The 15,922-nt window shown below is 46.4% G+C and overlaps 1 protein-coding gene across 1 annotated transcript; it reads right to left on the bottom strand.

The window, feature by feature from the left end:
* Positions 1 to 824: 824 nt before the first annotated feature.
* Positions 825 to 8,491, bottom strand: Lcn15 (lipocalin 15). Its single transcript, XM_059258804.1, is given in 5 exon segments — positions 825 to 924; positions 1,111 to 1,185; positions 1,259 to 1,398; positions 1,647 to 1,745; positions 8,471 to 8,491. Coding segments are annotated over 5 exon segments (435 nt in total).
* Positions 8,492 to 15,922: the final 7,431 nt, after the last annotated feature.

Genomic DNA, 15,922 nt, shown 5'->3' with positions numbered 1-15,922 from the left:
TCTTTCTCTTTGCCCTGGCTTACGGAGGCGGCCCCAGGAAACCAGGGTGGCTTCTTCCACAAGACATGGCTAAGCTAAAGCCATAAGCATGAGGCTCAACCAGCAGAAGGGACAGCAGATTTCGGGGATGAGATGAAGGCACCAGAGGTCTCGCCATCCCAAGCTTAGCAGAGAACTCACCCTGCACTCGGCCGGGGAAGTGTTGACGGTCGGTCACCCGGGATGCCTGTGGCACAGCCTCTCCTCATTTTGTGTAAGGTCCTAAGGGAGGCTGGGGTGCCCATTTCCACCCTACGCCCTATCTCCTCGAATATCTTTCCCTGAAGCTTTCCCACCAGCCCCCAGCTCTCATCTCTCCATTTTGGGAAGTGGGGGAAATTAAAGTAGAATCAGCTTCAGTCTGGGGGTCCAGGCAGGGAGGCTTACCAAGAAAGGAGGAAAGGGTTCCCGCCCTAAAGAGGGGCACTGCTGTGTCTGGGTTGTCTGGTCCTCAGGGATCCCTCCCAGCAAACCCTTCCTGGTCAACAGCTGAGAGGAGTTACCCCTGCCATACTCCAACGCCCATCTCCACCTACCACCCACCATCCCTGTCCTAGCCAGGCTGTCCCAGATTGATGAGAAGGGGACAAGGAAAGGGCGCAGCAAGTTCCGAGGGGTGAGATGTGGGACAGTCCCAAGCATGACCTAAAAGGGGTAAGGAAGGAGTGAGGAGAAGCTGGAGAGGGCCAGAGGGGAGGAAGATTCTGGAGAAAGCAGTGGGCTGGATGGGGGGAGGGGTACACGGAAAAACAAGGTGGGCCAGAGATAGGGCAAGCCCAGGCCTCTCACTGTGGAGCTGCGGTGCTAAGCACGCCTTCCAGCTCTTTGTAGCTGTAGACCTCTGCAAAGGAGCTATAACCAGCGTCAGAGATGCACACCCTGGTAGTCCAGGGCCGCAGAGGAAATGGTACAGGTGGCTATGACAAGACACGGACAGGAGCTGGGTGTGCCCCTGTTGTACCACACAAGTGAGACCCTGGAGAGGGTGGGTGTGGAAGCAGGGCTCCCCCAGAAGTCCCTTATGTAAGCCCAGCAGACGCTCCCAGGAGACTTCCTGGTCCCCAACAGGATTGACCTGGAACTCAAAAGTGCCCCTGGGGCCCTATCCTCAGGTACTCAGCATCAATCTGGTTACAGCCATCTACCCTGGTGGACATAAACATCACTTCCTGCTAGAGCACTTGGTCCTGTCCAGCCAGCCAGCTCACAGGCTACTCACCTTGGGAACTCCACGTGAACCTTGAGGTCACCCTCCACAGGGTCATTGACAGCTCTGATGGACATCAGCATGCCATCCTTGTTGTCTAGGAAGACTATGCCGTCAGTCACCATGGTAACAACATACCAGAGACGGGAGAACTGCCAGCATGTGGGCCTCCTCACCCAGAAACCCCAGGCACAAGCCAAAGCCCAGAAAAGCAGGGGCCTGAACGGCGGCGTCACACAGTGAGAGTCTCTGTCAGGGTTGTACCACTGATCACTGTAAGCCTTTGTTTCTCACTGTGGAGGGGCCAGGGGTGGCCTGTGCCCAGGTTTAAAGCATTCCCTGACTAGATGCAACTGAAGCTTGGTCACTCCCAACCTGGGCACAGCAGGAGGCCTAGTACCTTTTGGCCATCAAATTCAGGCTGCAGCAAGACCTCAGTGGGAGCCGTAGACACCCAGAACAGCACCAGTATTGAGCTCTGTTGTGGGATATTTGTACACTGTGAAGATGTATTGCTGTGATTGGTGAAGGAAGCAGGATGGGCAGTACAGAGTAAAGAACAGAGCCACATAAATGAATTAGATTAAAAGATATGGGTTAAGTTACAAGAGCTAGTTAGGAACAAGCCTAAGCTAAGGCCAAGCTTTCATAATAAGTCTCCATGTCATTCATTATTTGTGGGCTGGCAGTCCCAACGAGAAACTACTACTACACAGCTCATAAGGACTGGCCCATCCCTACACCTGATCTCAGCCCTGACTGAAAGAACCAAGCAGATGCCATAACAGGCTGCTCAGTCTTCTCTCAGAGATCAGGCCTCAATTTCAGTTTCCTGAGACTTGAGCAAGAAGTTTCTGGGAGGGCCATGAACAAAAGACATAGTCCTTGCAGTAGCTCCCTTTCTGCACATACTCTGACTGCTCAAAGTTCAGCCAGATGTTTACTGTCTGGGACCCCTCACCAACTTAGAGTTATGTGCATGAGTCAAGGACAGAGCCTAGACCATTGAGCCAGCCCCCACAGTCAGTACATGCTAGGCCAGCCAGCCCCCATGGCAGCTCAAGGACAAAGCCTGGGACTTGTCCCGGACAGCCCCCCAAATGATAATTGTAACCCCCAACCAGTAAATTCAAAAGTTACACACCCTCACCCAATTAAAAGAGAGCAGAGATAAAAATAAACAAATCTGAGTTGCACCCGTGCCAAGCCCTCCCAACCCCCTGAAGGGCTTGCAGTTTTTGCCTTTAAAAAGCTGGTCACACAAAGAAAGAGCAACGCCTCCTTGCCTCACTGTATTGGGTGTAGGAATGAGTTCCCTGTCTAGACTTGCATCTACAGAATAAACCTTGCTGTTGCATTCTGGACATCCACGGTCTTCAGTGGTCTCTTTGGGGTCGTAATCTGGGCATAACACTGACAATCAAGTCCTCCAGCCCCAGTGGCACTGGCTTTATAGACCAGCATGGCCCTGGTTTTGGGGTTGGGGGAATGAGTGGAAGGCATCTTGGAAACTCAGACCCTTTTGTCCCTTGGCATAATCACTTGCATGTCCCCTCTGGCCCCAGGGATAGCTTCCTAGAAGGCTCCAGGCTGGCAGGCAGGCTGTCATCTGACACACCGGCAGAGGATTTGTCCTCACACCTGCTAGGCACATCACCAGTCACAACCCCATATAACTGGACACAGAGCATGGCAAAGGCTCTCTCATGTTGTCAGGACTTACATCCCACACACCTCTGTCCACCCTCTAGCCTGCCTAGAGACAGGGTGCTGCTGGGAAACAGGCAGGCTTGGGTTTACCCTGGGAATGCTCCCACACACACCCCTAGGATGTTGATGAGTATCATCTGGTCCTCCCTCTCTCCTCTCTCATATCCAACTCACGGCTGGGTCACTTCTGGGCTGGTTTATGGACCTCATTCTGGGGCACAGTTTGTGCCAGCAGAGCAGTGAGACAGCCCTGGACACCCTCCCTCCAGGTACCCCAAGTTGGGCCTCCTACAAGCAGGCCTGGGACAGGAGGAGCTGGGCAGCACTTAAAGTGGATTATGGTATCAATGGCCACTTTATCACTGGTTTCAGAAGCAGTCATGTGGAAATGGATGTCAGAGAGGCACCAGGGCTGGTGCAAGCTGGGACCAGGGAAGGTCTATCCAAGTGACCTTTGTCTCCACAGAGTACCTATGGACCTTGGCCTGCAAGCACACCACTTAGAACCCTCTAATTAGGATGTAGGGGCCACTAGAGAGGTCAGAGCCATGCCATTCAGAGCAGACAAGGTACTGGATCAGAGAAGGACCCTCAGTGTCCCTCAGAGAGTGAGGGGCAGGGAGAGCCAAAGGCTTGAAACTTCTGAGACATTTCAGAGGTATCAGCTCACCAATGTCACAGGATAGAGCAGAGAAAGCCTTCCAGGAAAGAGTAACAAGGGACTGAAGTCAGACATTATGATGAACTCTTTTTATTCAGCCCAGCACTCCACCCCAGGGAATAGTGCCACAAACAGTTACATCTTACCTCCTCAATTAAACCAGTCTAGAAACGCCATCACGGGCATGTCCAGGGCTTTGTTTACATGGCAATTTTATTTTTATTTTTTTTTTAAAGATTTATTTATTTATTATGTATACAGCATTCTGTCTGCATGTACACCTGCAGACCAGAAGAGGGCGCCAGATCTCATTGCAGATGGTTATGAGCCACCATGTGGTTGCTGGGAATTGAACTCAGGACCTCTGGAAGAGCAGTCAGTGCTCTTAACCTCTGAGCCATCTCTCCAGCCCTACATGGCAATTTTAAATACCATCAAGATTAACCACAACACAAAGTCAACTAAGGTTAACCATAACCTCATCTAAAAATAGTAAACGACATTACAGAGCTAAACAATGTATGAGTTTTAAATTGAGAACAGTTCTGAGTAACCTGATAAAATCCCATAAGGTCCCACTCTGTCTGACCCAGCCTGAGAGTCTCCCTTTCTCAGACCATCCATGTCGTATATGCTGCCCACCAGACCATCACTGGTGCAGCAGTATTACAGGGCTTATCTCCCGGTAGCTCACATTTGCTTGATAATGTCCCCAATTTCAACGGTAGTGTTGCTAGCAGGTTTACTGCTGCCTGGGGGGCCCAGCCCCCAGCAGCACAGGGCTCAAAGGGAAATCCACAGAGTCAGCACATACTAAGACTTTTTATCCGAGAGGGTAAGAAGAAAAGACACTCACACACTCTCTTGATGGTTTCCTTCTTTATTCTTCTGTACTCTTCTGTATACTTTTTATCTGTAGCTGATATACCCCAGTAAAGTTTTTCAAGCAATGTTTTCAAAGTTTTTCAATTGAAGTTTTTCAAATACAATGTGGTTATGTTGTGCCCGTGTCGCAAGACCCCCAAGCAAGACCAGCACAGAGCCGATATCCGATGCAAGCACACAGGGGTTTATTAATAGCAAAACAAGCCCGGGCTTGGTCCATGTCCAAACATTCGACACAGCGAGTGGAGGAAGACAGCCCTGATCACTCACTTCAAGGGGTTTATATAGGAAAGGCTAACGTGCAGAGAGTTACATACTTGAGATTGGATGAGGGGGCTAGGGGTGAGGTAGTTCTTTGAAGTTACTGACTGAACTATAAGCATGAGGTTACTAATGGCTAACAGGATGCAGGGTATCTACAGAGACATACATTTTTTACTCCCTATGTCCTGTTTTTGCTGAGCCCAGGATATATACATTCAGAGTTATTGTTCCAGCCTTATCTTCCCATAAGTTCAATTTCTGGTCAGTTGAGTCCATTACTCCCCATATCCTGTTTTGCCAAGTCCAGGATATATAGATTTATTGTTCCAGCCTTATCTTCCCATGAGTTCAATTTTTGGTCAGTTCTAAAACTGCTGGTCAGCAAATACCTTTAGAGGAGGAGGGGAGGGAGCGTCTCTCAAGAGGGCTACTGATTTTTCCCTTTCAGTTACATTCTATTTTTCATTTTGTTTGTTTGTTTGTTTGTTTTTTGAGACAGGCTTTCTCTGTGAAATAGTCCTGGCTATCCTGGAACTCACTCTGTAGACCAGGCTGTCCTTGAACTCACAGAGATCCGCCTGCCTCTGCCTCCCAAGTGCTGGGATTAAAGGCGTGCACCACCATTTTTCAAATGAATGATTACAATGACTACAAGTAAAAAGCAACATGTTTTCCAAATCCCTTACATGATTAAACATTTTACATATTACAGGTAAAAAACAAATTATCCCCAAGAACCCATGTATGTTCATACCCAAGGCAACTTGTTATAGATTAACAGAGTGTAAGCAAGTTATTTTTCTCAACCAAGTCTTTTACTGGGAGGTTGCATTTTACAGTTACAAAGAAAGGACCAATCACTTTATTATTTATCTTGAAAGGTAATCTTATAAGGAATCTTAAAGGAATCACAAACCTAAACTTTTATATATGAAAAACAGTCAGTTCTACTTTAAATCTTTAGGGTGCATACCCACTCATCAGTAGCTTTTTATATCAGGAGATTGAGGGCAGAAATAGGTCTAAGGAATTATTAATCCTCACATTTGATCATCAACCAACCCTAGCAAGGAAAGTACATCAGCTAATAACTGGGCTGCTTTGTTCTTGTTCCCTGACCTTAACGAGCTCCTCATTCAACTACGTGCCTTTCTAAAACTTTAGATTGTCTTCTCGGGTTTTTCACCTCAAAGCTATTTAATAAAACATCTTAGTCTAACTTTAAGTTATTTTCAAAGCTTTTTTTCAGCATTGATGCACTTTGAAACCTGTGAACACATCTCCCAACATTAACAGTAGAAGAATTTAAACTAGCTGGGCTACTGGGACTCAATTGTTTTTCTGAGTAATTATTCTAAGCCACAGTCTATATGGCTCCTCAATAGAAAATCATGTGTTCTAGCTGTGTGACACTTCCTTGTTTTATTTTTTATCATCAAAACTATTTAAACTAACATTATTATTATCAATTAGACAGTACAGCTTAGGAAGAAATCATCTTCATAATAATCTACAGGTAAAAGTGTCCAGTAGAACGGGATGTTTCCATGAGATAAACACACCACATTACAGGCAGTGGGGATCTCCCCACACCCATTCACACCATGTCAGACACCAGAGGAAGATGGCAGCAGCGAATATGTAAAGGCACAGCAGAAGCAAAAGACATTCTGGACTCTGTGGTCGTGGGGCCTTGTCTATCCGAGACTCACCCATCAGGGATTTTCCTCCTGGTGGACTGACACCCTGAAATCAACTGCCATCTGCTGCTCCTCTGACATGGCCACTGGCACAGATTTATTGTAGTATACTGTTCTAATTGCTTTATATTATCATTAGTTGTTCATTTTTTACTGTACTTAGTTTGTAAGTTTAATTTATCATAGATTAATATAAGTAAAGGAGAAACCATGCTTTGTACAGTGTCCAACGCTATCCATGGTTTCAGGCAACCATGAGGAAGGGGTCTTGTTACATGCCTCCCTATGCATTCTATATAATCAATCTCTGTCTCTCTCTCTCTCAGCTGGAGAGTTTGCTCAGTGGTTAAGGGCACTTGTTGTGAAAGACATGGGTTTGATTCCCCGCACTCAGATGGAGGCTCACAACCTCCTCGGGCACCAAGCACATTAATGTGGTGCACAGATGCACATGCAGGTAAAAACATTCACACACATAAAATAAAAATAAATTTCAAAAATTAAAAATCTCTCTCCTTACACACAAATGCACACACACACACACACACACACACACACACACACACACACACAGAGCGAACTGAAAATGAGTTTCCATATCCCCAATCCCTAATTCAGGATCTGACATATGAAGAACATAAATGAATGACACATGAATGGATGGAGTCGCTGTGACCTGCCATTGCCGAAGTCTAGGGTCTCTATAGAACAGTAGCATTTGAAGCTGACAGGACTTACATGGTGGCAGCATCTTCCTGGTCCGTGGGAGCAGATGATGTTCCAGACCCTAGCCATTAGCCCTGCCAGTCAGACCCCCTACACCCTCCCCTTAGTGTCCAGCACAGGTCATGAGGTATGGGCGAGACCTCCGATATATCCTACGGCCACATATCCTCAGAGAAGAGTGGTGTAAGCCAGTGCACCCCCAGCTCTCTCCTCGGGAGGTCAGCAGGCAGGACTCAGGACCAGAGGGTGGGGACCCTTGGACCTAAAAGAGCCTCCAACAGTGTCTTCCCTAAAATGGCCCCTGGGTTGGCAGCCAAGGACTGTACATAGGTGTAGACAACAGATTGGGGGTGATCACCACCTGTGGGGGTGCACGAAGTCCTGCCCCCGGATCCACTGGGAAGGGGTCCGCCCAGGAATGGGCACTGACCTGTGAGAACTTCCTTCTCACCAAGGAAGAAGTGTGAACTGAAGCAACAGTGACAATGTGATTTTGGAGGGTGGGGATTCTCGGTGGAAGTGGCCGCGTGCCTCTATGCTGAACCTACCCAACCTCCCTTCGTGGGGGGAAGGACCCAGAAAGACCTCCCCAGATTTTATGGGCATGGGCATGCCTGTGGAGTCCCAGTGGCAGGGAAGCTGCATACAGGGAAAATAGGCTGGATGAAGTACCACACAGCATAGCGTTCTGTGAGCCGCGCAGTATGGCGCTTTATGAAGTACAACAAGCTGCGAGGTACTACTTGCCACCAGCCAGAGCCAGACCACAACCCTTGGTCTGCACAGGAGCAAGGGGAAAATACTTAGCCTGAAGAACACTTTCCCTCCTACAGCCACCAGCACCCTCTACTGGCCTGGAGGAGAAAGGCAGCACCAGCTACAGGCCTCCTCTGGTGGCCAGGCCTCCTCTGGCGGCCGGGCCTCCTCTCTTTCTGAATCTTTACTCCTCCCACCCGCTAACTCACATCACTGATCACAGACAGAAAGACTCAAATATAAACTGTGCCTTGGATCACTAGGACATGCCATAATTGTGGTTGTTTGAGCCACAGTGGGAATTCTGTCACTCCTCCCCTAGTGGTAGGTCCATATCCTTAAAAGATAAATCACTGTCCTGTGACTGTCCCACGACAGAGGGGTAGACCCCAAGGCCAGGTCATAAAGGGGTTGGCCACCACTTATTGGTGGCAGGAATCATGAAAACAGGAAAGTACTATAGACCTTCTCCATGTCCAGGGCCTTGGGCAACTCGATTCACGGTCCGCTCTCTCCACTCACCGCGCTGTTGGACTGAACCATCTACCACCAAGGCCTCTATGCCTAAGGCCAGAGCCAGGCTGACTGGAGGATAGTGTTGCAAATTGTGTTCTCCTAATTCCTTGGTTGAGGCCTTAGCACTCACCCTGCCTGCCTGTGGGGATGGTCTGCAGAGACGTGAGCATCATGAGGTGAGCCTGAGGGTAGGCCAGCAGAACTGGAGTCCATAACAACAGACAGACACAGGGTAGGTGCCACCAAGGAAGGGCTATGTGAAGACATGCTGGAGAGGCGGTTAATTCTAGAAGCCAACCCAGTCGATCTCTGAGCTTGTCTCAGAGGAACACAAGGAACAAAGATCAGCTGGAGGTAACTAACAGATTCCACTGTGGTCTCCTAAGGAGCATCCAAAGCCAGCCTGGGCTACACAGGAAGTTCAAGGCCAGCCTGAGCAACTTAGTGAGACCATGTCTCAAGTAAAGATAAAAAGAGGGTTCAGGACAAAGCTCAGTGGTACAAAGCTTGTGTCGCTTGCACAAGGCCCTGGATTCGATCCCACACTACTACAAAAACAAATTTTTAAAAAATGAAAGAAAGTTGGGTCATTGTGGCACACACCTTTAATCCCAGCACTCAGGAGACAGAGGCAGGTGGATCTCTGAGTTTGAGACCAGCCTGGTCTACAGAGCCAGTTCCAGGACAGCCAAGGATATACCGAGAGACCCTGTCACAAAAATATAGATAGATAGATAGATAGATAGATAGATAGATAGATAGATAGATAGATAGATAGATAGAATTTAAAAATATAATAAAAAATTAAATGAAAGAAAATTTAACTTAATAAAATTATCTGCTAAGGGCTGGGATGATGTTCTGTCAGTAAAGTGCTTGCTTGCAAGCATGAGAACTTGAGTTTGATCCCCAGAGCCCACATGAAAAAAATCTAAGCATAGGACCAGGGAGGTGGTGCTGTGGGCAAAGCGCTTGCTGAACAAGTATGAGGACCTGAGTTCAGATCCCCAGCACCCATATAAAAAGCCAGTGCTGTGGGAGGACCCCAGGACTTTATCCAGCCAGCCACTGTAGCCAAAACTTCAGGTTTACTGAGAGACCAAGTAAATATTCCTCTCTCTCTCTGTGTGTGTGTGTGTGTGTGTGTGTGTGTGTGTGTGTGTGTGTGTGTGTGTGCGCGCGCGCACGTGTGTTAAGGAAAATAAATAAGACAACTGAAAAAGACATGGATGTCAGCCTCAGGCCCACACACTAGAAACTAGAAAACTAGAAAAGTAATGCATGCTTGTAATCCCAGCATTGGAGAAGCAGAGACAGGTAGATCCCTGGACTCGACAGCCAACTAGTCTAGCCTAATTGGCAGCTCCAGAGCACTCATTGAGAGGCTCTCCATGCCACCCCCCACCTCTCAAGGAGGAGGAGGTCACTTCAGCAGACCGGATGATCTGAGTTCAACCCCCAGAACCCTGCATACATAAAAAACTAGAAGCAGTAGTGTTGGGGTCCACAGAGGTTTCCTAATGAGATCTGAGCTTGCTTTACACAAGAGAGTCATTTGTTTCTGTAGCATTGTATACTGCAGGCTGGCTTGTTGTGGCACTTCTGGCCAATTCTCCACCTTCCAGCTCCCCATAAAGGCACTGGCATTGCAGACACATGCACTACTTTGCGGGGGGCATGCTCCCACTTTTCCCCCAGGGTACTCTTGAGCAGGGAGAAGTGAGAAATATTTAGATAGAAATATAGAGGAGAGAGAGACAGATAGAAACACAGGATAGCCTCGGGAAGGCCTAGGTCAAAACCCACCAGCCCCTTCTGTCTGGTCTAAAGGGCTATTTATAGAAATGCCAAAGGGTGGGGCAAAAGACCTCCCCCTTGCACAGCCAAGTGCAGACTCTTCCAAACTCCTGGTAACCATGCATGTGGTCAAGCCATTCCCTAATGCAGCCCTGCTGTGTAAAGCAAGCTCAGATCTCATTAGGAAACCTCTGTGGACCCCAACAATTCCCTCTTCTTAATTTTTAAAGAGCCCCCTCAGGCCCCTTAGATAGACTGAGGTCTGTCTTGAGTCATTCTTCTTGATTATTTCTTCCATTACCTGTCATGGAGAGAGATATGCCTTCCATCAAGCATACTCTGTCTTAGGCTGGAAGCTATCAAGAAGAAAGTTGCCTATCCCTGACTCTCAGCCTCTGGCAGGAGGGGGTACTGAGCTTAACTCAGCTCTGGCCCAGGTTCCTATTGAGCTTACAACCAGTGATCTGCATAGCTGCCACACCTCCCAGTACAGGAGTAGAGGATGATAAAGATGGAATATCTTTTTGGAATGGGTCTTTAGATGTCTATAACAGCCTTAGCTGTGCCAAGCCCTTTTCTGTGGTAGTGTTGTGTTTCCCTTTTTTGGTCTTTGTTGGTGTGGGATTATCTATTGCCTGAGTTTTCACGGGTGTGTTTAATTTCCTTAGGTTGGATTTTTCCTTCTAGTGCTTTCTGTAGGGCTGGATTTGTGGATAGGTATTGTTTAAATCTGGTTTTACCATGGAATATTTTATTTACTCCGTCTATGGTGATTGAGAGTTTTGCTGGGTATAATAATCTGGGTTGGCATCCATGGTCTCTTAGTGTCTGCATAACATTTGTCCAGGACCTTCTCGCTTTCATAGTCTCTATTGAGAAGTCTGGTGTTATTCTGATGGATCTGCCTTTATATGTTACTTGTTCTTTTTCCTTTGTGGCTCTTAATATTTCTTTGTTCTGTATGTTTAGTGTTTTGATTATTATGTGGTGAGGGGACTTTTTTTTTTTGATCCAGTCTATTTGGTGTTCTGTAAGCTTCTTGTATCTTCATAGGTATTTCTTTAAGTTAGGAAAGTTTTCTTCTATGATTTTGTTGAATATATTTTCTGTGCCTTTGAGTTGGTATTCTTCTCCTTCTTCTATCCCTATTATTCTTAGGTTTGGTCTTTTCATGGTGTCCCAAATTTCTTGGATGTTTTGTGTTACGACTTTTTTGGCTTTAGTGTTTTCTTTGACTGACAAATCTACTTTCTCTATTGTGTCTTCAACATCAGAGATTCTCTGTTCCATCTTGCATTCGGTTGGTTATGCTTGCTTCTGTAGTTCCTGTTTGTTTAGTCAGAATTTCTATTTCCAGCTTTCTCTCAGTTTGTGTTTTCTTTATTGTCTCAATTTCAATTTTCAAATCTTGAACTGTTTCCTTCATCTGTTTAATTATTTTTTTCTTAGCTTTCTTTGATTTCTTCCAATTTTTTGTTTGTTTTTTCTTCCATTTCTTTAAGGGAATTTTTTATTTCCTCTTTAAGGGAGTTTTTCATTTCCTCTTTTAAGGGCCTCTATCATCTTCTTAAAGTCATTTTTAGGATTGATTTCTTCTGCTTCTTCTGCCTTGGTATGTTCAGGTCTTGCAGGTGTAGAATCACTAGGTTCTGATGTCATAGGTCTTTATGTTGTTGCCTGTACTTTTGCACTGGTGTTTACTCATCTCTTCCTCTGCTCGGTGCAGGCGGTGTCTGTGTCTGAAGGTGCCTCTCTTGTTCTAATTGATAGTCTTGGTCCACTAGGAGTTCTTGGTCGAATTGGTGCTGTTGGGCTCTGTTTCTCTGGAAGCAGCTTAGTCCAATCAGTGTTAGTGGGTTCTGTCTCAGGGAGCAGTTGTTCCCAGTTGGTGCAGGATGTGCTTATGGCTCCCAGTAGTTGTTGGGTTCGTAGGGGTTGGGTTATTTTTTGGGGGTGGGGGAGCAGGGAAAGGTAGCTGTCTGGTCCCTGGGACTCCAATGGGTGGGGCCTAGGGGCTAGAGACCTGATCTGCTGGTGCGGAGATGGCTTACCTGTTCCCAGTCAGTGTAGGGTAGGCTTATGATTCTGGTGATCTGGTTCGGTGGCTGGCGGCGCCTTCTTTTGTGTTCTCAGGTCACGTTTTGCTCATTCGTCAACTCCTCAGCTGATCTTGCTTCCTCAGACTGCAGACTGTAGGCTTCTGAAACCTTTCCTGAATGGATCTCCGCTGAGCAGGTTGTTTAGTAGGGCAATCTCACCAACACCTCCAAGTTGTTGGGTTTCGTAAGATCAGCAGCTGGGCCCTGCGTTGGCCTCAGGCAGAATCGAGATTTCTTAACTAAACTATTTAACAAGCTTATAGAAGAGATTTCTTAACTAACATCTAGAAGAGATTTCTTAACTAACATTTAGAAGAGATTTCTTAGAAGAACTATTTACCAAACTTATATTTAAGAGGAAACTATTAGCAAACATCTAGAAAGAATCTCTTGACAAAACTAACCCATTTTCTTTCAACAAGATAGAGAGTACACAAATCATAAGTGAACTTAACACTGCTTTATTTCTAAGTTCACAGTCAGTTTTGATATCCTTAAAGTTCTCCTGATGGTTGGCAACTGGAGCCTAATTCACCAATGGCTCCTTCAACCCTGGGATTTAGTGAGTGCTGTTGCTAAACAGTACTTTATGTATTCCAGATCTTTTATAAAGACTCTATTAAGAGCTATCTCAGTTTACAGCAAGCTCAAAAAGGAAAAAAAGAGGATGAGGAGAAAAACCTCCTAAGGAACATTCTGTTTCTGGATTACTCAGCCGGCAACTCCACAACAGTCAATTTCCCATCAGGAGAAGATAATTGTCTAAGTTAGAGTGGGGCTCCAGACCTGCGGCCTTCAGCAGGTTCCCCTGTGTACCAGAAACATTGCTGAAACTTCATCCCAGACTCCTCAGGAGTCTGGAGGCCTCCTTATTCTCCTACTATCTGCTGTGTAGGAGCCCAGGGTGGCAGTCCAGGTTCGAACCTGAAAATAAAGACTGTTGCGTGCTTGCATTGGGAACTGGCTCCTTGGTGGTCTCTGGGGGATTCACGATATGGGCACAACACCTCAGCTTGCTGGAGGTGGGGATCCAGGGGGAAGCTACTGCTATGCAAGGAAGTTTGCTTTTCTGATGAACCTCAGGGGTCACACCAGGGACAGGAAAGAGCACATTCAGCAAGAACTGATGTCAGTAAAGCAGAGAAGAGGGAAGTCAGTGGCCTAAAGGCAGGGTGGAGAAGGAAAAGAGCATGGTTTGCCTAATCTGGCCTGCAGGTGGGGAGACCCAGGAAGCTGCAAGTGGACCACTTTCAAGGAAAAAAGAAGAAAGGGCCCCATAAGCAAAAGGGGGCCTCAGAGCCTCCCACCTTTCTCTGTAGTAAAAGAACAGCCTTTGTGCTTTGATGCATTTTCTAACTCATCCACATGGGTATGTCTTGCTCTTGAAAAAATAACGTCTTTTATAAAGTAATGGTGTTTGAAAGGACCTCAAAGTTGGCACAAGACACCTCAAGACCAAGTTCTCAGCACAGAGGAGATTTGTTTACCCCAGAGGGACAAAGTGCAGGGAATAAGAGACAAAGACAGGAGGCAGAGGATGAAGGAGAAGAGAAAGGGGGCAAGGGAGAAGGGAGGGATGATTGCCCCAGAGGGACAAAGGACTGCCTCTGGATAGAGAGCAGACAGAATTGGTCCATAGGCAAATGGCAATTTATAAAGGGAAAGGGGAAATCTTGTATAATATTAGAGGGACCAGCCTTAACATTATATATCCCAGGGGCTCAAGAGAGAGAACTACTAACAGTGAGGCTATTTTTTGGGAAATATAATCTCAGCACACCGAGCTCTATAGTCCACTTGCTTTAATTCCTCTGGCATAACATCCTATTTACACAGCTTCAGTTCTGTTCTCATGTCTAGCTCCTTTCTTACCTGATTTCTCTCTATATTTATCTACTGCTCACTCTAAGTTCTATCTTAATTCTCTCGTCTTAATTCTGCCTCATTTAGGTCCTTTTCACTTTGTTCTTACCCAGCTAGTACTTCCCCATTTGACTCTTCCTCATCTTTCATCTTGTCCACACGTACTCTCTGGTCAAAATCCTCCTTATCCCTCTCCATTCTCCACATTCTTCCTAAGTCTCCCAGGAATCCAGTTATAAACCCAAGCAATAGCAAGCCCCTGCCTGGTCAAGCAAGGTCACCAGGCTTGAATTCTACAGGGTCATAAAGGTAGGTAAGAATTTTCCTCAGGCAGTGACCACCAGGCTTTCTTTTACAATCCAAAATGGGAGTGGTAAAAGAGGAGGTCAACTGAGTGCTAATGACCGGTTAGTATATCAAAAAGGGGATCTATGTGCTCAGTCTACATTCCTAGAAGTGGTTAGGAAAGAAGTTAGGGGTCTGTTAGTAAGGTTGTATAAGAAAGGAGGGTCTCGGGGGCTGGAGAGATGGCTCAGAGGTTAAGAGCACTGCTTGCTCTTCCAAAGGTCCTGAGTTCAATTCCCAGCAACCACATGGTGGCTCACAACCATCCGTAATGAGATCTGGTGCCCTCTTCTGGCCTGCAGCCATATATGCAGGCAGAACATTGTATACATACTAAATAAATAAATCTTTAAAAAAAAAAAAAGAAAGAAAGAAAGGAGGGTCTCGGGGCTGGAGAGGTGGCTCAGAGGTTAAGAGCACTGGCTGCTCTTCCAGAGGTCCTGAGTTCAATTCCCAGCAACCACATGGTGGCTCACAGCCATCTGTAATGAGATCTGGTGCCCTCTTCTGGCCTGTAGACATACATGCAGGCAGAACACTGTATACATAATAAATAAATAAATAAATCTTTAAAAAAAAAAAAAAAGGAAAGAAAGAAAGAAAGGAGGGTCTTACCCTAAATTGCAAAAGAAATAAAGCTATCCGCCTGACCTAGGAGACAGATGTTTCGTATGGCCTTGGATGCTTGATAGACATTTTAGATAAATACACTAAGTATTCTTGGAAGCACACAAGAAAATCATTTTAGGAACCAGCTAATATATATACAAAAGCTAAAATATCACCAAGACTCCTTAAGGCATGGCTTGATCTTTGGAGAAGTCCTTGACTTTTCCAAGCAGTAACTTTTGTGATAGTAGCTGAATTCCATTATGTTTTCCTGAGGCTTGCAGCAGGGAAACCCCTTGTTAGGATGGGGTGGTATATTTTAATTGGACATGTTAATTAGGTGAGCCAAAGGGGACTTTTGATTGCTGGACTTCAATACTTTGATAGCTGGACCTTGCCAGTCAGCCTCAGGAGGAAGAAGTAGCCTAATCAGGGAACCGACCTTGGTGGCTAACTTTAAGAATGTAATCTAACAGTTTAGCAAGGCGGAGGAAATAGGGGAAAGGCAAGGCCTGTCAGAGCCATGTTTGCCATGCTGTGTTGGCCATAGGAACTCTGCCCAGGACTCTAAGTCAGTCCACAGATAATGGGCACAGGGGAAATGCACGGACAAGTGGTGAGAACAGGGCAATAACTTCTGTTGCTTCCTTAATAGATGGAGAAGAAGCAAGATACGGAGCGACAAAGGCACCTTCTGGACGTTGGACATCACACAGCCAGCGAGGGACTGCCAGAGGCCAAGACC

The sequence above is a fragment of the Peromyscus eremicus genome, chromosome 4, assembly GCF_949786415.1.
Source record: "Peromyscus eremicus chromosome 4, PerEre_H2_v1, whole genome shotgun sequence".
Classification (NCBI taxonomy): domain Eukaryota; kingdom Metazoa; phylum Chordata; class Mammalia; order Rodentia; family Cricetidae; genus Peromyscus; species Peromyscus eremicus.
Note: the sequence above shows the minus strand (reverse complement) of the source record. Positions and strands in the feature narration are given on the sequence as shown.